Source organism: Geotrypetes seraphini, chromosome 1, assembly GCF_902459505.1.
Source record: "Geotrypetes seraphini chromosome 1, aGeoSer1.1, whole genome shotgun sequence".
Classification (NCBI taxonomy): domain Eukaryota; kingdom Metazoa; phylum Chordata; class Amphibia; order Gymnophiona; family Dermophiidae; genus Geotrypetes; species Geotrypetes seraphini.
In genome coordinates this window covers 311,645,467-311,660,789 of record NC_047084.1, presented here as the reverse complement: position 1 = coordinate 311,660,789, position 15,323 = coordinate 311,645,467, and the positions used below count along the sequence as shown (strand labels likewise).

General features: G+C 43.0%; 1 protein-coding gene across 1 annotated transcript in view; it reads left to right on the top strand.

The window, feature by feature from the left end:
- RRH (retinal pigment epithelium-derived rhodopsin homolog) overlaps positions 1 to 14,648 on the top strand; it is a 62,243-nt gene extending 47,595 nt beyond the window's left edge. Inside the window, exons 4-6 of the mRNA XM_033960076.1 lie at positions 10,604 to 10,757; positions 13,245 to 13,413; positions 14,466 to 14,648. Coding sequence (XP_033815967.1) covers positions 10,604 to 10,757; positions 13,245 to 13,413; positions 14,466 to 14,648 — 506 coding nt within the window. The remainder of the gene's footprint in view (positions 1 to 10,603; positions 10,758 to 13,244; positions 13,414 to 14,465) is intronic.
- Positions 14,649 to 15,323: the final 675 nt, after the last annotated feature.

Here is a 15,323-nt window from a genome sequence, read left to right as displayed (position 1 = left end):
TGTAGGTAACACAGCCAACAGAGAGGTACTGTTACGTCTCAAGGAGAGCCCAGCTATGAAGGTTCCTGAACTATATACAAAACCTGCCAAGACCAAAGAACTCCTTCCTCATAAAAGACGTAAATTATTACCCAGTTACCGGTGGCTGAGTGTATAAAAACATGTCTTCAATAAAATAATGTTTTTTAAAAATGAAAATAAAAGACTGCAGACATTTTGATTTTAAGGTTTACTTTTTTTTTATTTAGAAACAGCATGACATTCATGGTAGGAAACACAACCCTGGGGTGTATGAAATGGGTTTTGAAAAGGTCTACACATGACTTGTTTTTTATTTTTTACAAATTTCAGTACCATTTCATCATTTTGCATTAAATCTTCAGAATACATTTCTAAAATATTTTCAAAAGGTTGCCCTTTACAGCGATGATGTAAAAAAAACACACAGTGATAGCCACAGGCCTCAGACAGCGGGTGCTGTAACTGTCTATTATGATATAATACAGCTTTACAGTGTTTATTGAAAAAGTTCATAATGCTGTTAGGAAAGAATAAACTATCCGGTGGTTGTCCGTAAGAATCAAAAAATTCTCCTGTCCCGTCCCCGGTCACATAGAGGGCCAACCAGTGTTCACCTGGTAGGTTGTGTGGGTGTGTGTTCACGACAATTCCCACAGGCCTCCTTGGTATTTCTAATCCTGTTAACCAGTCACTGGGCAGTACATCTAAAAAAGATTCTGCAACACAGGGGTCCTTCTTTAAAACACGGAAGATCTGCACGGTGTTCATGTTCAAGAATGGTCAAAAAGAACATTCCTTCTATGATTAACTTCTATCACGTTGTCGAAAACCCCATACACAATCATGTTCACAGTGTGTGGTAAAGCTCTGGCAAAACGTATTTCAGCCCGCAGGTTACCGGTTTTGATCAGCGAGTAGTGGTCAGCGCACTCCTGGTCCGGCGATAGGTCAAAGGCTAGCAGCATATAACCTTTGTAAAACTCCTGACGGTCAACCAGGAGGGCGTTGTCTTTCAGGTGTTTACCTGTCGCTTGAATAAGCTGCAAAAATTCTCTCACACAATTTCCATTTTCAAAGTCAGGTTGTAGAGGTTTTCCGGGTACTTGTTCACCATCTACATACAGAGCTGCAAAATTAATATCGTAATGTTTAAAATTGAAAGGGTTTTTAGCGTAATTACCACTGAAAGCGTCGTTATCCACAAAACCCAACACGATGAGCTTTGGTAACTGCCCCAAAAAGAGATTTTCCTGATTAGTCACTCGGGAGCCGGCCGGTATGCTAAACACCTTCAACCCCACACGGTCTATCGCATACTTGGCGTTAGCTTTCAGTAGAGCTTCAGCATGTCCTAAGCGTACTCCAGGGGCCACTTTAACTCTCTTTACAAAGAGGGCAGCGTTTAAGATAAGGAGTTTATAATTTTGGTCAGCATCACCGCTCATTAAACAGAAAGAGTTTTTGTTACGTGACAGTTTTATTTTAAGATCTACGCCGTTGATGAGTAGCTTTTCTTGAAAAAATAGATCGCTGTGTAAATGTCCCAACAGTTCCACCTTGTGGCTAGATGCTGTAAAGTGAGCCCTTTCGGTAAAACCCACATTACGTGCACCTATATCTCTAACATCGTGATGTCCGGCTGTATCCTTATAAAACAGGCCGCTTGTGAACTGTGATTTGAGGGCTCCTTCACCGTAATTGAGGATCAGCTCTATGAGGGCTCTGTAGGGGTAACAGTTATTACTCTGACTAATCAGCTGGTCTCCCAGGGTAACATCCAACTGGCTAAAAATAGATGCAATCGGGTAGTTTACCAGGGCTACTTTGGCGGCTGCGTCAATGTCTGAACCGTCTTCTTTCACAATTTTACAGGTCAGATGCAGGAGAGTGTTGTTTAAATCAATGTAGTCTTCACCGTGCCCCGCTATGTAGAAGTCCAAAGGTGCTGTTTCCGATAAAGCTGATAATGGTGGTATTTCCACATAGATGCTTTTTTCGATACTGGTTTGGGTTGGGGATAGCTCAAACAGATCTAGTTCTGATTTAACGCATTCTTCAGAGCCGTTGTGTACAAAAGCCATGGTTTTTTAGAATATATCACGTTTCGTAGAACGGGTCCTTCTCTTCTTGGATCCGCTGGATAGCTTCTGTGATTTGTTACCTTGAGGTTTCTTTCTTTTAAAAGGTTTTGGAGGTCCTTGCAGAACCTCTTGAGGGTGGGTCCTCTTTCTTTTAACACCCCGTCTAACCACAGCCAGACCCGACCCCGCCTGCTCTGCGGAATGGTTTATTTTATTTAGAACGGTTGTTGCGACATGGCCCATGACATCTTTAGCTATGTTTTTTGCGGCTCCTTTCACATGTGGTTTAATAATTTCAAAACCCCTTCTCAAAAGCGGTATTGCTTTTCTAAAGAGACTACGAAATACGCCACCTACACCGGCACCGTACATGACAGGGGTTCCGTGATATCCTGAAAGTCCATAACCGGCTTGTGCTGTGTAATAATTTTTGTATGCTTTGGGGTCTCCGTAATCTTTAGACACCAACATTTTAAAACACTACAGTCTTCCTGGGTCGCAGGTGAAGCTTAAGGATCACCTTCCCGTAATGAAATGAGACGTTCCTGTTCTGATCCGTCTTTATTTCAATTGTGATGGTATCGATGTGCTGCTTGTTCACAGGTACATAGTGCGGTTTATCGTACGTGAGGGTGATAAACTTATCCACTGGCCCTAGAACTGGAACACAGCGCAACAGTTGTACAAAATGGTCACCTACTAACTGGTGCTCTACAATATCGGTGTACACGTAGAGGGTATTAAAGCCGGCCTCTATATTTGCTGGGAAATGAGAAAGCCTTGTATTAACATTAGCCTTTACCCCCAAAATGGTTGCCAAATCACCCCTTGTAGAAATAACAGACTTATCCTCTGATTTTACATGAATTCTTCGCGTATTGGGGTCATATATGATTCTCGGCGGTTTCTCAGACTCATAGGCGCTTCTAATATCATGATTCATGGTTTCCAATAACTTCCCCATGGTCGCATAATATCCACTCTTGATTATAAATTGGCGTACATTTCCTTCTGCAGAGGTGACAACGTACTTTATGTCTTCCTTAATATTTTCCCAAGTATGTGGGTATTGTATTTCCACCAGCCCCGCTTCCCACGGCCCCTGTAAGTCCAAAGGCCTAGCTATTTGTATGGTGAAATTAGAGCTGGTATTACGGGGAAACATAGCTGCCGAAGCATTGCTAGGCAATGTGATATAAAAGCCACCGTCATTCATTTTGTTTTTTTTCTCTCTCTGTGCTGTTTCAAAAGACAAAATCAGATGTCTTGAATCTCTGAGGCCTTCACCCAACTGTTAAATTTATCAGGCCACCCCTTCCATTTCACGAGACAAATTTTGTTCTTACCCCCTCCTTTTACCTTTAGAACCTTTTCGATATGGTATATTCTGTCCTCTAGAGGTTTGACTTTTAGTAATTCTTCAGGATAAAAAGAACCTTGTATAGCTTCGCTATCGTAATCCTGTATCTTGTATATTGTTCTCTGACCCCTGTTTAAAACATCTTTTATTATAAATATTTCATCCGTCCATGTTTGTTCGTAACCTTTCTGAAATCTTCCTTTAAGTTTTGATAGCCTTACATGGTCTCCTTTCATTAAGAGATCCTCGGTGGGATCGCATTTGATGTTACTGCCGTAGACTGTTTTCCAAATCTGCAAAGAGTTTGAGGGTGTCACATCTACAGGCCTCGCCTGTATCGTTCTGTGAAAACTATAATTATAGCTGTGCACTATAGCCTGTAGGACGTCTTGGTAAGTAAAGGTATTATGGGCTGTAAAATATCTCCACATTTTGGATTTTAAAGTCCTGTTAAATCTTTCCACCACAGCTGCTTTAACATCATTATGGGTCACAAAATGGCTAACACCTTTTTGTTTTAATAAATTCTTCAGAGACTTATTTAAAAATTCTTTACCCTTGTCTGTTTGAAGTTTTTCAGGTGTACGCCCTAAATTAAATATTGTTTCAAAGGCTTCGGTAACTTCACGACCGGTTTTTGTTTTTAAAGAAACGACCCATGCATATTTTGACAGGATATCTATTACCGTTAAGATGTATTTGTAACCGTTGTTATAAGGGGCAAAGGCTGACATGTCGACTAAGTCACTTTGCCACTGTCTGTCAACTTCTGACACAATTGTTTTATTTCTTTTAAAATGGATTCTAGCCGGTCTGTGTAAATTGTATGCGTTTTGACCGGTGACCCAATCCACCACATCTTTTCTCCGGACTGTTATATCACTCTTTTTAGCCGCTTGAAGTAGAGGGTTAATGCCTCCATAGCTTCCTGCCGCGTGTGGATCATAATAAATTTGCTTCAATAAAGACTTTTGCCTTTTTAACAGAGCTCTGTTAGGTGACATCTGCTTTTGTTTTGTGATCTGCTCTATCTGTGAGCTCTTAAACCCTGTCTTTTAACTAAAAACTGTTAAAATAAAGACGCTTCTTTTCTGGGGTGGGGGGGTTTTGACTAAGTCTGTTTCCGCCTACGTGTTCAGAAAAGCGCATATCCGTCGCTCCATTTACCCAATTTCCACCTATGTCATCAGAAAAGCGCATTTCCTGTCGGGGGCAGGCACTCCCTTTTCCTGTGATGTCACCAGAAAGCGTATTTCCGGGGGTGTTACCTGTCAGGGTGGGGGTTAAACTTATGTTTCCTTTGTGCCGTACGTGTGCCGCCGCGCGGCAACCGGAAACGCGTGCCCATACGGATGTACACCATAGCCTGTAGGACGTCTTGGTAAGTAAAGGTATTATGGATTTTAAAGTCCTGTTAAATCTTTCCACTACAGCTGCTTTAACATCATTATGGGTCACAAAATTCTTTACCCTTGTCTGTTTGAAGTTTTTCAGATGTACGCCCTAAATTAAATATTGTTTCAAAGGCTTCGGTAACTTCACGACCGGTTTTTGTTTTTAAAGAAACGACCCGTGCATATTTTGACAGGTTATCTATTACCGTTAAGATGTATTTGTAACCGTTGTTATAAGGGGGGCAAAGGCTGACATGTTGACTAAGTCACTTTGCCACTGTCTGTTGTTTTATTTCTTTTAAAATGGATTCTAGCCGGTCTGTGTAAATTGTATGCGTTTTGACCGGTGACCCAATCCACCACATCTTTTCTCCGAACTGTTATATCACTCTTTTTAGCCGCTTGAAGTAGAGGGTTAATGCCTCCATAGCTTCCTGCCGCATGTGGATCATAATAAAATTTGCTTCAATAAAGACTTTTGCCTTGTGTTTTTTTTTTTCAGATTGTTAAGACAACAGTAGGGGGGCCGGGACAAGTTCAGACATGTTTAAACACACTTCCGCATCTCTCCCCTTGGTTTTATCAGGGGGAGGGGTGTTGCAAGGGTCTTATCAGCTGTTACCATGACAATAGGGGAGCTGACCCATTAACCATTAGCTCAGAATTCCTACTGAAAAGGATGTTAAAAGCAAATGCAACTTTTTTTTTTTTTTTTTTTCTCGTTTGTTTCTGCCCCTACTCTGTTTTAAAAAGCAGGAAAGATTTTGTGAATGCCTTTTGTTTTCTGCTCTGCTCTATCTGTGAGCTCTTAAACCCTGTCTTTTAACTAAAAACTGTTAAAATAAAGACGCTTCTTTTCTGGGTGGGTGTTTTGACCGAGTCTGTTTCCCTACTTCCGCCTACGTGTTCAGAAAAGCGCATTTCCGCCGCATCATTTACCCTACTTCCGCCTACGTGTTCAGAAAAGCGCATTTCCGCCGCGTCATTTACCCAATTTCCGCCTATGTCATCAGAAAAGCGCATTTCCGGTAGGGGGCAGGCACTCCCATTTCCGGTGATGTCATCAGAAAGCGTATTTTTGGGGGTTAAACACGCCCCCATTTCCGGTGATGTCATCAAAAGTGCATTTCCGGGGGCGGGGCTTGAGGGGGCGGGGTCATGGGTGGGGGCGTGGCTTGAGGGGTGGGGACAGGGGCAGGGGCGGGGCTTGAGGGGTGGGGCCATGGGCGGGGGGTGTGGCCATGGGCGGGGCTACCACCATTCATTCCTATGGGAGGGGCGGGGCTTAGGTGAAGGGTGGAGTGGGGCCATGGGCGGGGGGTGTGGCCATGGGCGGGGCTACCACCATTCATTCCTATGGGAGGGGCGGGGCCATGGGCGGAGACTAGGGCGGGGCCATGGGTGGGGGTGGGGCTATGGGCGGAGACTAAGGCGGGACAATGGGCGGGGCTTAACCCGGAAGTGAACGCTGATTGGTCGATCCTTATCTTATCTCACCTGTCAATCAGTTTGACATGAGGTGTACCCATTATACTACTCTCATTCATAGTATTTATAATTGGTCTTTTTACTACTGTTGTGCTGTTAACAAAATCATAAGTTTTATGTTGAATTATACCTGCTGTACTGCCTTGGGTAAATCTCATCATAAAGCTGGTTAATAAATCTTAAACAATAAATAAATAAATACTCCAGCTTGCGAGCTATAATATTTCTATCTTTAACAGTCACCAAAGAAAAACTCTGCAACTCACTAACTCCCTCTTCTAATGCACCAGATCCAAATTTTCTTTCAATAAATGAACTTCATTTCCGAAAGAATTAGAAACAAGGTGGAAAGATGACTGCAAACCTTGAATCAAGTCCCACAAGGACTCCATGCTCACAACAGCCACTCTCCTCCAATTCACCGGGACCCAGAGGCAGCCCTTTCTCCTAGGGGCCAAACCTCAGACCAGGCCATGTTCCCTCTAAGCCAGTGGTCTCAAACTTGCAGCCCGGGAGCCACATGTGGCCCGCCAGGTACTATTTTGAGGCCTTCGGTATTTTTATCATAATCACAAAAGTAAAATAAAACAGTTTCTTGATCATGTCTCTATAGCTATAAATGACAATATTATTATTAAGACTTAGCCAAAAGGAAAGATTTATAAATTATAAAGCGTTTTACCTCATTCAAAATTGTAATTTCTTTAATAAGACATTAAGGCCCTGATTCTGCAAAGTGCCGTCCCAATTTTAGGCAGCTGTAGGTATCCTTCAGCTGTCTAATCAACTAATCGGGATGCACGTTTTTTAAAAAAATGCTCCCCAGGCAGCTGCCTATATTGAAGGCGCCTCTGAGAGCCTAGGGAGGCCTGCAAGACGCCTAAGCTCGCCTAAGGGCCTTAGGCGAACCTAGCCGGCCCTACGCGTCTCCCTAGTAGAGGAAGAGACGCTTAAAATGTAGGCCAGCAAAATGCTGGCCTACATTGTAAGTAGACGCGGCCGCTATACTTATCGTGGCAAGGGATCTCCCTGCCGCAATAAGTATAGTGGCCGCGGCCGTCTGTCCGATCACCGGCAGGAGGGTGCCGAACCCCTCCTGCCGGAACGCCATCCCCCGAAACTCCCAATCGCCGGCAGAAGGGTGTCGAACCCCTCCTGCTGGAACGCCGCCCCCCCAAACTCGCAATCACTAGCAGGAGGGTGCCGAACCCCGAAACTCACAATCACCGGCAGGAGGGTGCCGAACCTCTCCTGCTGGAACACCGCCCCCGAAACTCCCAATTGCCGGCAGGAGAACGCCGCCCCCCCAAACTCGCAATCGCTGGCAGCAGGGTGCCGAAACCCTCCTGCCTTAGGCATAGCTGGTCCGCCCATCCCCACTACTCCTAAGGCCTGATTGGCCCAGGTGCCTACAAGCCCTTGCTGCGATAAGTGTAGCGGCCGCGTCTGCTCTAACCCGATTCTCTAACCGGCGTCTGTAACATGGATGCCAGTTACAGAATCGGGGTTAGTGTAGGCCCGATTCTATATAGAACACCTCTCCCGGGCGTCCTATACAGAATCAGGGCCTAACTATTTTTTTCTGAGGCCCTCCAAGAACCTACAAATCCAAAATGTGGCCCTGCAAAAGGTTTGAGTTTGTGACCACCGCTCTAAGCTAAGCATGTGAGCAATTGCTCATACATTCTAGGAATGTCACTCACAGATTTTACAGGGTTGCTCATGAAAATACTTGTAAATCTGGAAAATTGTTGGTTTTTAGAACTTGTGGCTCACATGAAAAAACGTTCAGGTTCAACAACCAGCCCTTCATTCTCCCATGTATCCCCGCAGCAAGACTTCTTCCAGGCTGAGGTGGGGCTGTGATTGAAGGACTAAACAAAACTCCCTCTGAGTTTTGGCCTGGCTCAATTTCAGTGTGCCCAGCCAAAGTGACTGCAATTTCCTCTCGTAGCTAGACTCCAAACTTCTCCAGCGTTGCTTGATTCGGTGCAGGGTCGCCTCTGGCGCTAAAGGGAACAACCCTGGTTTTGGCCTTCTTACCCATGTGAAAGCATGAGCGAGTTGCCATGAAACACAAGCAGGAGTGCAGGAGCTCATTAGCATCTGACTCAGACACCATGTTGGCTCCCAGCATATATATGTTCTTATGAAGTCATGATATATAGAGTGGTTTGACTTTTGATGATCCCTCATACACATTAATATTATATGATATCATAACTTCTATTTGGCTTGTACATCTAATATAATAAAAACCTAAGCCATGCATGCGCACTCCCACCTGCGTGCTCCCATTTTCCGTGCGCTGTAGGACACCGCAGGTAGGAGAGCGCATGCGCGAGAATCTCTCTCTCTTTCTCTCTTCCCCCGAGGCGGATGTCGGCCGTGGCGGCTGTCAGCAGCTGCAGACCGTGGTGGCTGTCGGCGGCTGCAGGCCATGGTAGCTATAGGCCGCGGTGGCTTTCGGCGGCTGCAGGCCGTGGCAGCTGTCGGCTGCTGGCAACTGCAGGTCGCCACGGCTGTCGGCGGCTGCATGCCGCAGCAGGCGAGCATGGAGCCACCAGCAGCGGGTGGCTGTCAGCCCGAGAAACCCCTGACCTACAGGCCGGGCCAAAGTTTCTTTTTAACTTAAAAGACGCCTATGGGGAGTTTTAATGGATAGCCAGTCAGTAAAAGTAGGAAGGAGATAGGAAGAAAGACACAGGGACAGGGGCAGGGAGAGAGACAGAAAGACAGACAGTGGGAGGAAGAGAGACAGAATGAAAAAGACGGGTAGGGAGAGAAACAGAAAGAAAGACAGACATATATTCTAGCACCAGCGGGAGGAAGGAAGACAGAAAGAAAAGAAGAAAGACACAGGGACAGGGAAAGACACAGAAAGACAGACAGACAAAGGGGGCCAGGGAGAGAGACAGAACGAAAGACAGCGGGACAGAGAGAGACAGAAATAAAGACAGACAGACATATATTCTAGCACCCGTTAATGTAACGGGCTAAAATACTAGTATCATATATTCTTAGATGATTTTTTGCTTCTGGTTAACCCATATTTTCTAAGAGTTTCATACTTGGTCAAAAGTCAGCGACTGACTCCAGTGAGTATCACATATCTGGGTAGGAGTTGCTTATGGATATTAGGGTCTTAGAACATACCATAAGATGAAATGAAATTAAATATAACTGCATAGAGTCTTTGAATTATTAAGCTGTGGTGAATCTAATTCTTCAACTGAAAGGAGCCAGGGCCAGTTCAAGGGACTTTGGTAACATAGCCAACTTTGGATTGGTGCTCTCCCCCATCCTGCAATCTGGTATCTCTGTTGCCACTCTCCCACCCCCACCTGTGAACCAGTATCTCCCACTCTCTCTCAAGTCCCACCCCCCTGCTGGATCAGATGATGCACTGGCTCAGGGTGATAAAAGGCACCAAAATCCCAGTCCAGTCTACATGTAAACTCCTATATGGAGAGATGCCAGGATGGGATTTTGGCACCACGTTTCACTTGCACCATGAGCCTGAGGCTAATAATACTTCACCTGGGAGTCTCAAATAGTAGTTGAAATAGTAGTTGAAAGCTCAGCTCAGAGCACTTTGTTTGAAATGGAGATTTGTCACCAAGTATAAGCAATTTTTCCAATGCTTTCATCTTCTAGAACAGACTGATTGGAATCAAAATTACACCCTGAGTCAGAAAACAGAAAGCAGCAATTATCTACTAGGAATTGTGAATTACCTTAGCAATTTGAGTTGACAAGATGTGTCCAAAATTTATTATTGTATATTACCTTTATTTAAATCATTTCAGTTCTTTAATCCCGTAGATTGTGTACAAATTGTTAATTTATCTATTTCCTTATTTCTTGAGAGATGAATAATTTCTTTATTTCAATTATCATAATGTTTTTCTTTATGATTGTATACGTAGTAATCATAAAAATAGAATTAAAAATTAAAGAATTGTGGATTACCCACAATACAATTCTCACAATCTATTGTATCTGAGATCCCATGTCTTAACAAAGTCCCTGACTTTTAATCATGCAACCACAATGACCGAGGGGCAATGTATCACAAAGTACAAGCTGTGTATTCTGCTTAGCTTGTGTTAAAAAGAATAGGGGTTACTCCATGTTACTATTAAATTATTTTTTGCCTTGAAGAGAGTCCTAAAAATGCTGATGGTATAAAAATTGTATGCATTTTTTTTTTAAATGAATACATGAAGGTAATAAAAGGATTGTTCCATTGGCTACAGGAAAAAGAATGACTACCAGCAGCTATACAGCTATGATCCTTGCTGCATGGGTCAATGCAGCTTTCTGGGCATTGATGCCCATAGTAGGCTGGTCCAGCTATGCCCCGGACCCAACTGGAGCAACATGCACAATCAACTGGAGGAAAAATGACTTGTAAGGGATAATTAAAACATTTTTACATTCCTAAATTTAGAACCAACAGTTTTTTTAAAAACAATTTGAAGCTCTGGATTTTCAAAAGGTATTTGACAAAGTACAGTGGTACCTTGGTTTGCGAACATAATTCGTTCCAGAAGCATGCTCGCAATCCAAAGTGCTTGTATATCAAAGCAACTTTCCCCATAGGCCATAATGGCAACTTGGATGATTCGTTCCACCCGACCCCTGACCCAAGCCGACACCTGACCCGACCCCCGAGCTGACCCCCGAGCCGACACCTGACCTGACCCCCAGGAACCGGCTTTGTTGCTCCCCCGAGGCCACCGGCGCTGCTCCCTCCCTTCGTGATCTCCTCCTCCCCCCAGTGATCGGCCCTGTCCTTACCCAAGCGCCGCCGGTGTTGGAAAGTGCCTGCCACTGGTTTTCTGCTGGGCCTTGAGCATCTGCACATGCTCAAGGCCTTCTGGCTCTCACCCTCTCTGAGATTCTCATGAGATCTCAAGTCTCATGAGAATCTTGGAGTGGGTGAGAGCCAGAAGGCCTTGAGCATGTGCAGATGCTCAAGGCCCAGCAGAAGCCCAGCAGAAAACCGGCGGCAGGCACTTTCCAACACCAGCGGCACACGGGTAAGGACAGGGCCGGTCAGTGGGGGAGGGGGAGCGCCGGTGGCCTCGGGGGAGCAACAAAGCTGGTTCCTGGGGGTGGGGTGGGGTCGGGTGGGGCTCGCAAATTGAGTCAATGCTCGGTTTGCGAGTTACGGTTTGCTCGAGTGTTTTGATCGCCTTGCAAAACACTCGCAAACCGCGTTACTTGCAAACCGAGGTTTTGACTGTATGTCTAAGAAAATTAGAAAGCCACGGGATATGAGGTAGTGTCCTATTGTAGATTAAGAACTGGTTAAAATAAAGAAAACAGAGCTTAGGGTTAATGGTCAGTATTCTCAATGAAGAAGGGTAGATATTGGGAGTCCATAGGAGTCTGTGCTGGAATCGCTGCTTTGTAACATTTTATAAATGATATAGAAATGGGAATAACTAGTGAGGCTGAGGGGGAGATATGAATGAAGTCTACAAAATCCTGAGTGGAGTAGAACAGGTACAAGTGGATCGATTTTTCACTCTGTCAAAAATTACAAGGACTAGGGGACACTCGATGAAGTTACAGGGAAATACTTTTAAAACCAATAGGATGAAATTTTTTTTCACTCAGAGAATAGTTAAGCTCTGGAATGCGTTGCCAGAGGATGTGGTAAGAGTGGATAGCGTAGCTGGTTTTAAGAAAGGTTTGGACAATTTCCTGGAGGAAAAGTCCATAGTCTTCAATTGAGAAAGACATGGGGGAAGCCACTGCTTGCCTTAGATCGGTAGCATGGAATATTGCTACTCCTTGGGTTTTAGCCAGGTACTAGTGACCTGGATTGGCCACCGTGAGAACGGGCTACTGGGCTTGATGGACCATTGGTCTGACCCAGTAGGGTTATTCTTATATTCTTATGAGGAATTAGTGCTGGGTTTTATTAAACTGTGGAAGAAATGCAAATCTATCTCATGCATATTTATTGTGGATATCCTGAAAACCTGACCTGGCTCTGGCTCTCGAGGACCGGAATTGCCTACCCCTGGCCTAGGATAAGAATTGGCACAGAAGGGACCATAAGAGCAGTAATAAGAGTCTTTGGCATGACTGGGTTCAGTTTCATCTGACAGGTCGATAGCCATTTGGCAACAGTGTTGAGTTTCTGATTAAGAGATTGCATGTCAATGGGGTTAGTACATAAAAATAGCCTTACTGTATCAGACCAATAGTCCATCTAGCTCAGTATCCCGTCTTCACGGAGGCCAATCCAGGTCACAAGTACCTGGCACAAACCAGGTAAGAATTTTAATGTCATTGGCATAAACATACATATGAGTTGTTGATGTATCTTCCATCAATTTTTACACCCTGGTTTTCATAATGATGATTTTTTTTTCTCTATATAAATTAAACAGACATAGAGAAAATATGCAGCCTTGTTGTACACCTTTGATGATTTTAAACCATTCTGTTTCTTACTGTTTTGTTCAAACTGTAGCTTCTCAATTTTTGTAAAAGTTGTGCATGACAATAATCAGGTGTTCTGGTATACCCATACTTCTTAATGTGGCCCGGAGGTTTTCATGATTTACAGTCAAAGGCCTTACTGTAGTCAGTGAAAAGCATTTAGATATCCATTTTGTGTTCTTTAGTCTTTTCTAGGATCCATCTCAGATCTGTAATTATGTCTTTTGTTCCTCACTCTATCCAGCATCCAGCATTTTGGATCATGATCTTCAGACCAAACTTTGAAAGTGTTACTCAAGTTGGGACTGCTTTGACTGTAAAAGGGATGGTTCAATTTAAGCATTGCATTGACTTTTTATAATCTATATATGGGGAAAACTGGATGTAATCGTCTTTCTGGTTATGGGGTTTTTTTTCTTTTTATTTTTTCACTTGCAGATCCTTCGTTTCATATACAATGAGTGTTGTGGTTGTTAACTTTGTTGTTCCATTAATGGTCATGTTTTATGGCTACTATAATATTTCCCGAACAGTGAAACAGCACACTAGTCATAATGGCTTGGAAAGCATCAATATGGAATGGTCCGATCAAATTGATGTCACAAAGGTAATAAGTGTCATCCTATTATGGTTTTCATAGAAGCTTGTCAATCATAGATAAACACAGTTGGTACTTAGATCCCATGCATATTCATTGGGGAAATCCTGAAAACCCGGCAAGATTGCGACCCTCGAGGACCGACTTTGACACCCCTGTGTTGTAAAAATAGAACTGAAATCAGCTGTAATAAGAGTGTTTGCACATTTTCTATACATTTTGTCTCAATATAGGAAAGACACAATTATGAAAAAGAGGAATGGGGGATCATAGAACCATATATACATTTTTTAAAAACATTGATTCAAATACTCTATGTGAATATCACTGTCAAATTTTCTACAAAAATCCTTTTTATGTAGATCTTTTATATGTTAACCAAATGTGAAGGAAAAATGCTCAGAGTTTTATGGAGCACTCATGTTTCTCACAGTCCATCACTGGCATAAAACACCTCCACCACGCAGTTAACATACGAGAACATTGATAAATCTTAATACTGTCACTATTTGCATTAATGCAATGTTTAAAGTATAAATGATTTGCATCAATTATCTTCATACACTCTTACGAACATAGTCTCTGCAGCCTCTTATCCAAACTTGTCAGCAAATCAAAACTTATCTGATCAGGAACTCCATTCATTCATCAAGAACACCTTGAAATTAACCCCCAAAAGGTCCTTGTTTCGCAGGTGGCCAGCCTCCAGCATTCATGGCACTTAACTAGGTAGTGCTGTGAACTATTGACTCTGCAACCCAATCATGGCATTGCCACGGGGTCCAGAGATGGAGTCGGGGTGGACCTGGAAGTTATGTGGGCACAAGTCATTGCCAGATAGGACCACATAAAAAGCAGCTCTGTCTTTGCCTGGTTAGGTGCAAGCACTGAATGCCAGCTAGCACCCACCTAACTTCTGGGTTCATTGAAGATCCAGATATTCAATGTCAGTGCTGACATGGACTATCTGAGTCTAATTTTGAAATGAAATTCCAGAAGGATATTTTGATAAGTACATGCTGTGTATGTTAATTCTGGAAACTTTTCTGTTTGCATTACAGATGTCCATAGTAATGATTTTAATGTTCTTGGTGGCTTGGTCTCCGTATTCCATCATATGCTTGTGGTCTTGTTTTGGAGACCCAAAGCAGATCTCACCTGTTGTGGCCATCATAGCACCATTGCTTGCAAAATCTTCCACCTTCTATAATCCCTGCATTTATGTCATTGCCAATAAAAAGTAAGTGTGGGAAAATCTATCAGATTGCGTATTTTTCTTCTAAGCCCATATAAGGGCAATTCTATAACAACTTGCTTACATTTATGCACCTTGTGTTTGAATGTATAGAACATTGACATTTAGGTACCTCAGGGATAAATTCTATATAGATTGCTAAAGTTAGGTGCCAAAAAGTAGGAAGAATGTGGTACAGTGGTTAAAGCTACAGCTGAGCAAGTCACTTAATCCCCCATTGCCCCAGGTACATTAGATTGATTTATTTATTTATAAATTTTATATACTGCATACAACTATACATTTTCCATATCACATACATAAAATCTTGTTTCCCTACGATTATCACAAATAACATAGACATGTCTAAACAACATCATTAATCGTCCATGTTATAAACAGGGATAGAATGCAAATTTAATCAATTCAGAAATATAAACAAGCTTTAAATCATACATTGCTGTCAAAAAAAAATTCTAAAAGGCAATTATTAACTGAAATATACCTTAGCATAAGAAGGCATTGGCAAATAATTGAGTTGTCAGCATTTTCTTAACATGCATCCTCCCCTTACAAAACCACAGGATACCAGGCAAGGCATTCTATAGTTCTACACCAGCCACAGATATCATTGATGCCCCGATCCTAGCATGCATAGTCCACATTTTACCCTCAAAACTTAATT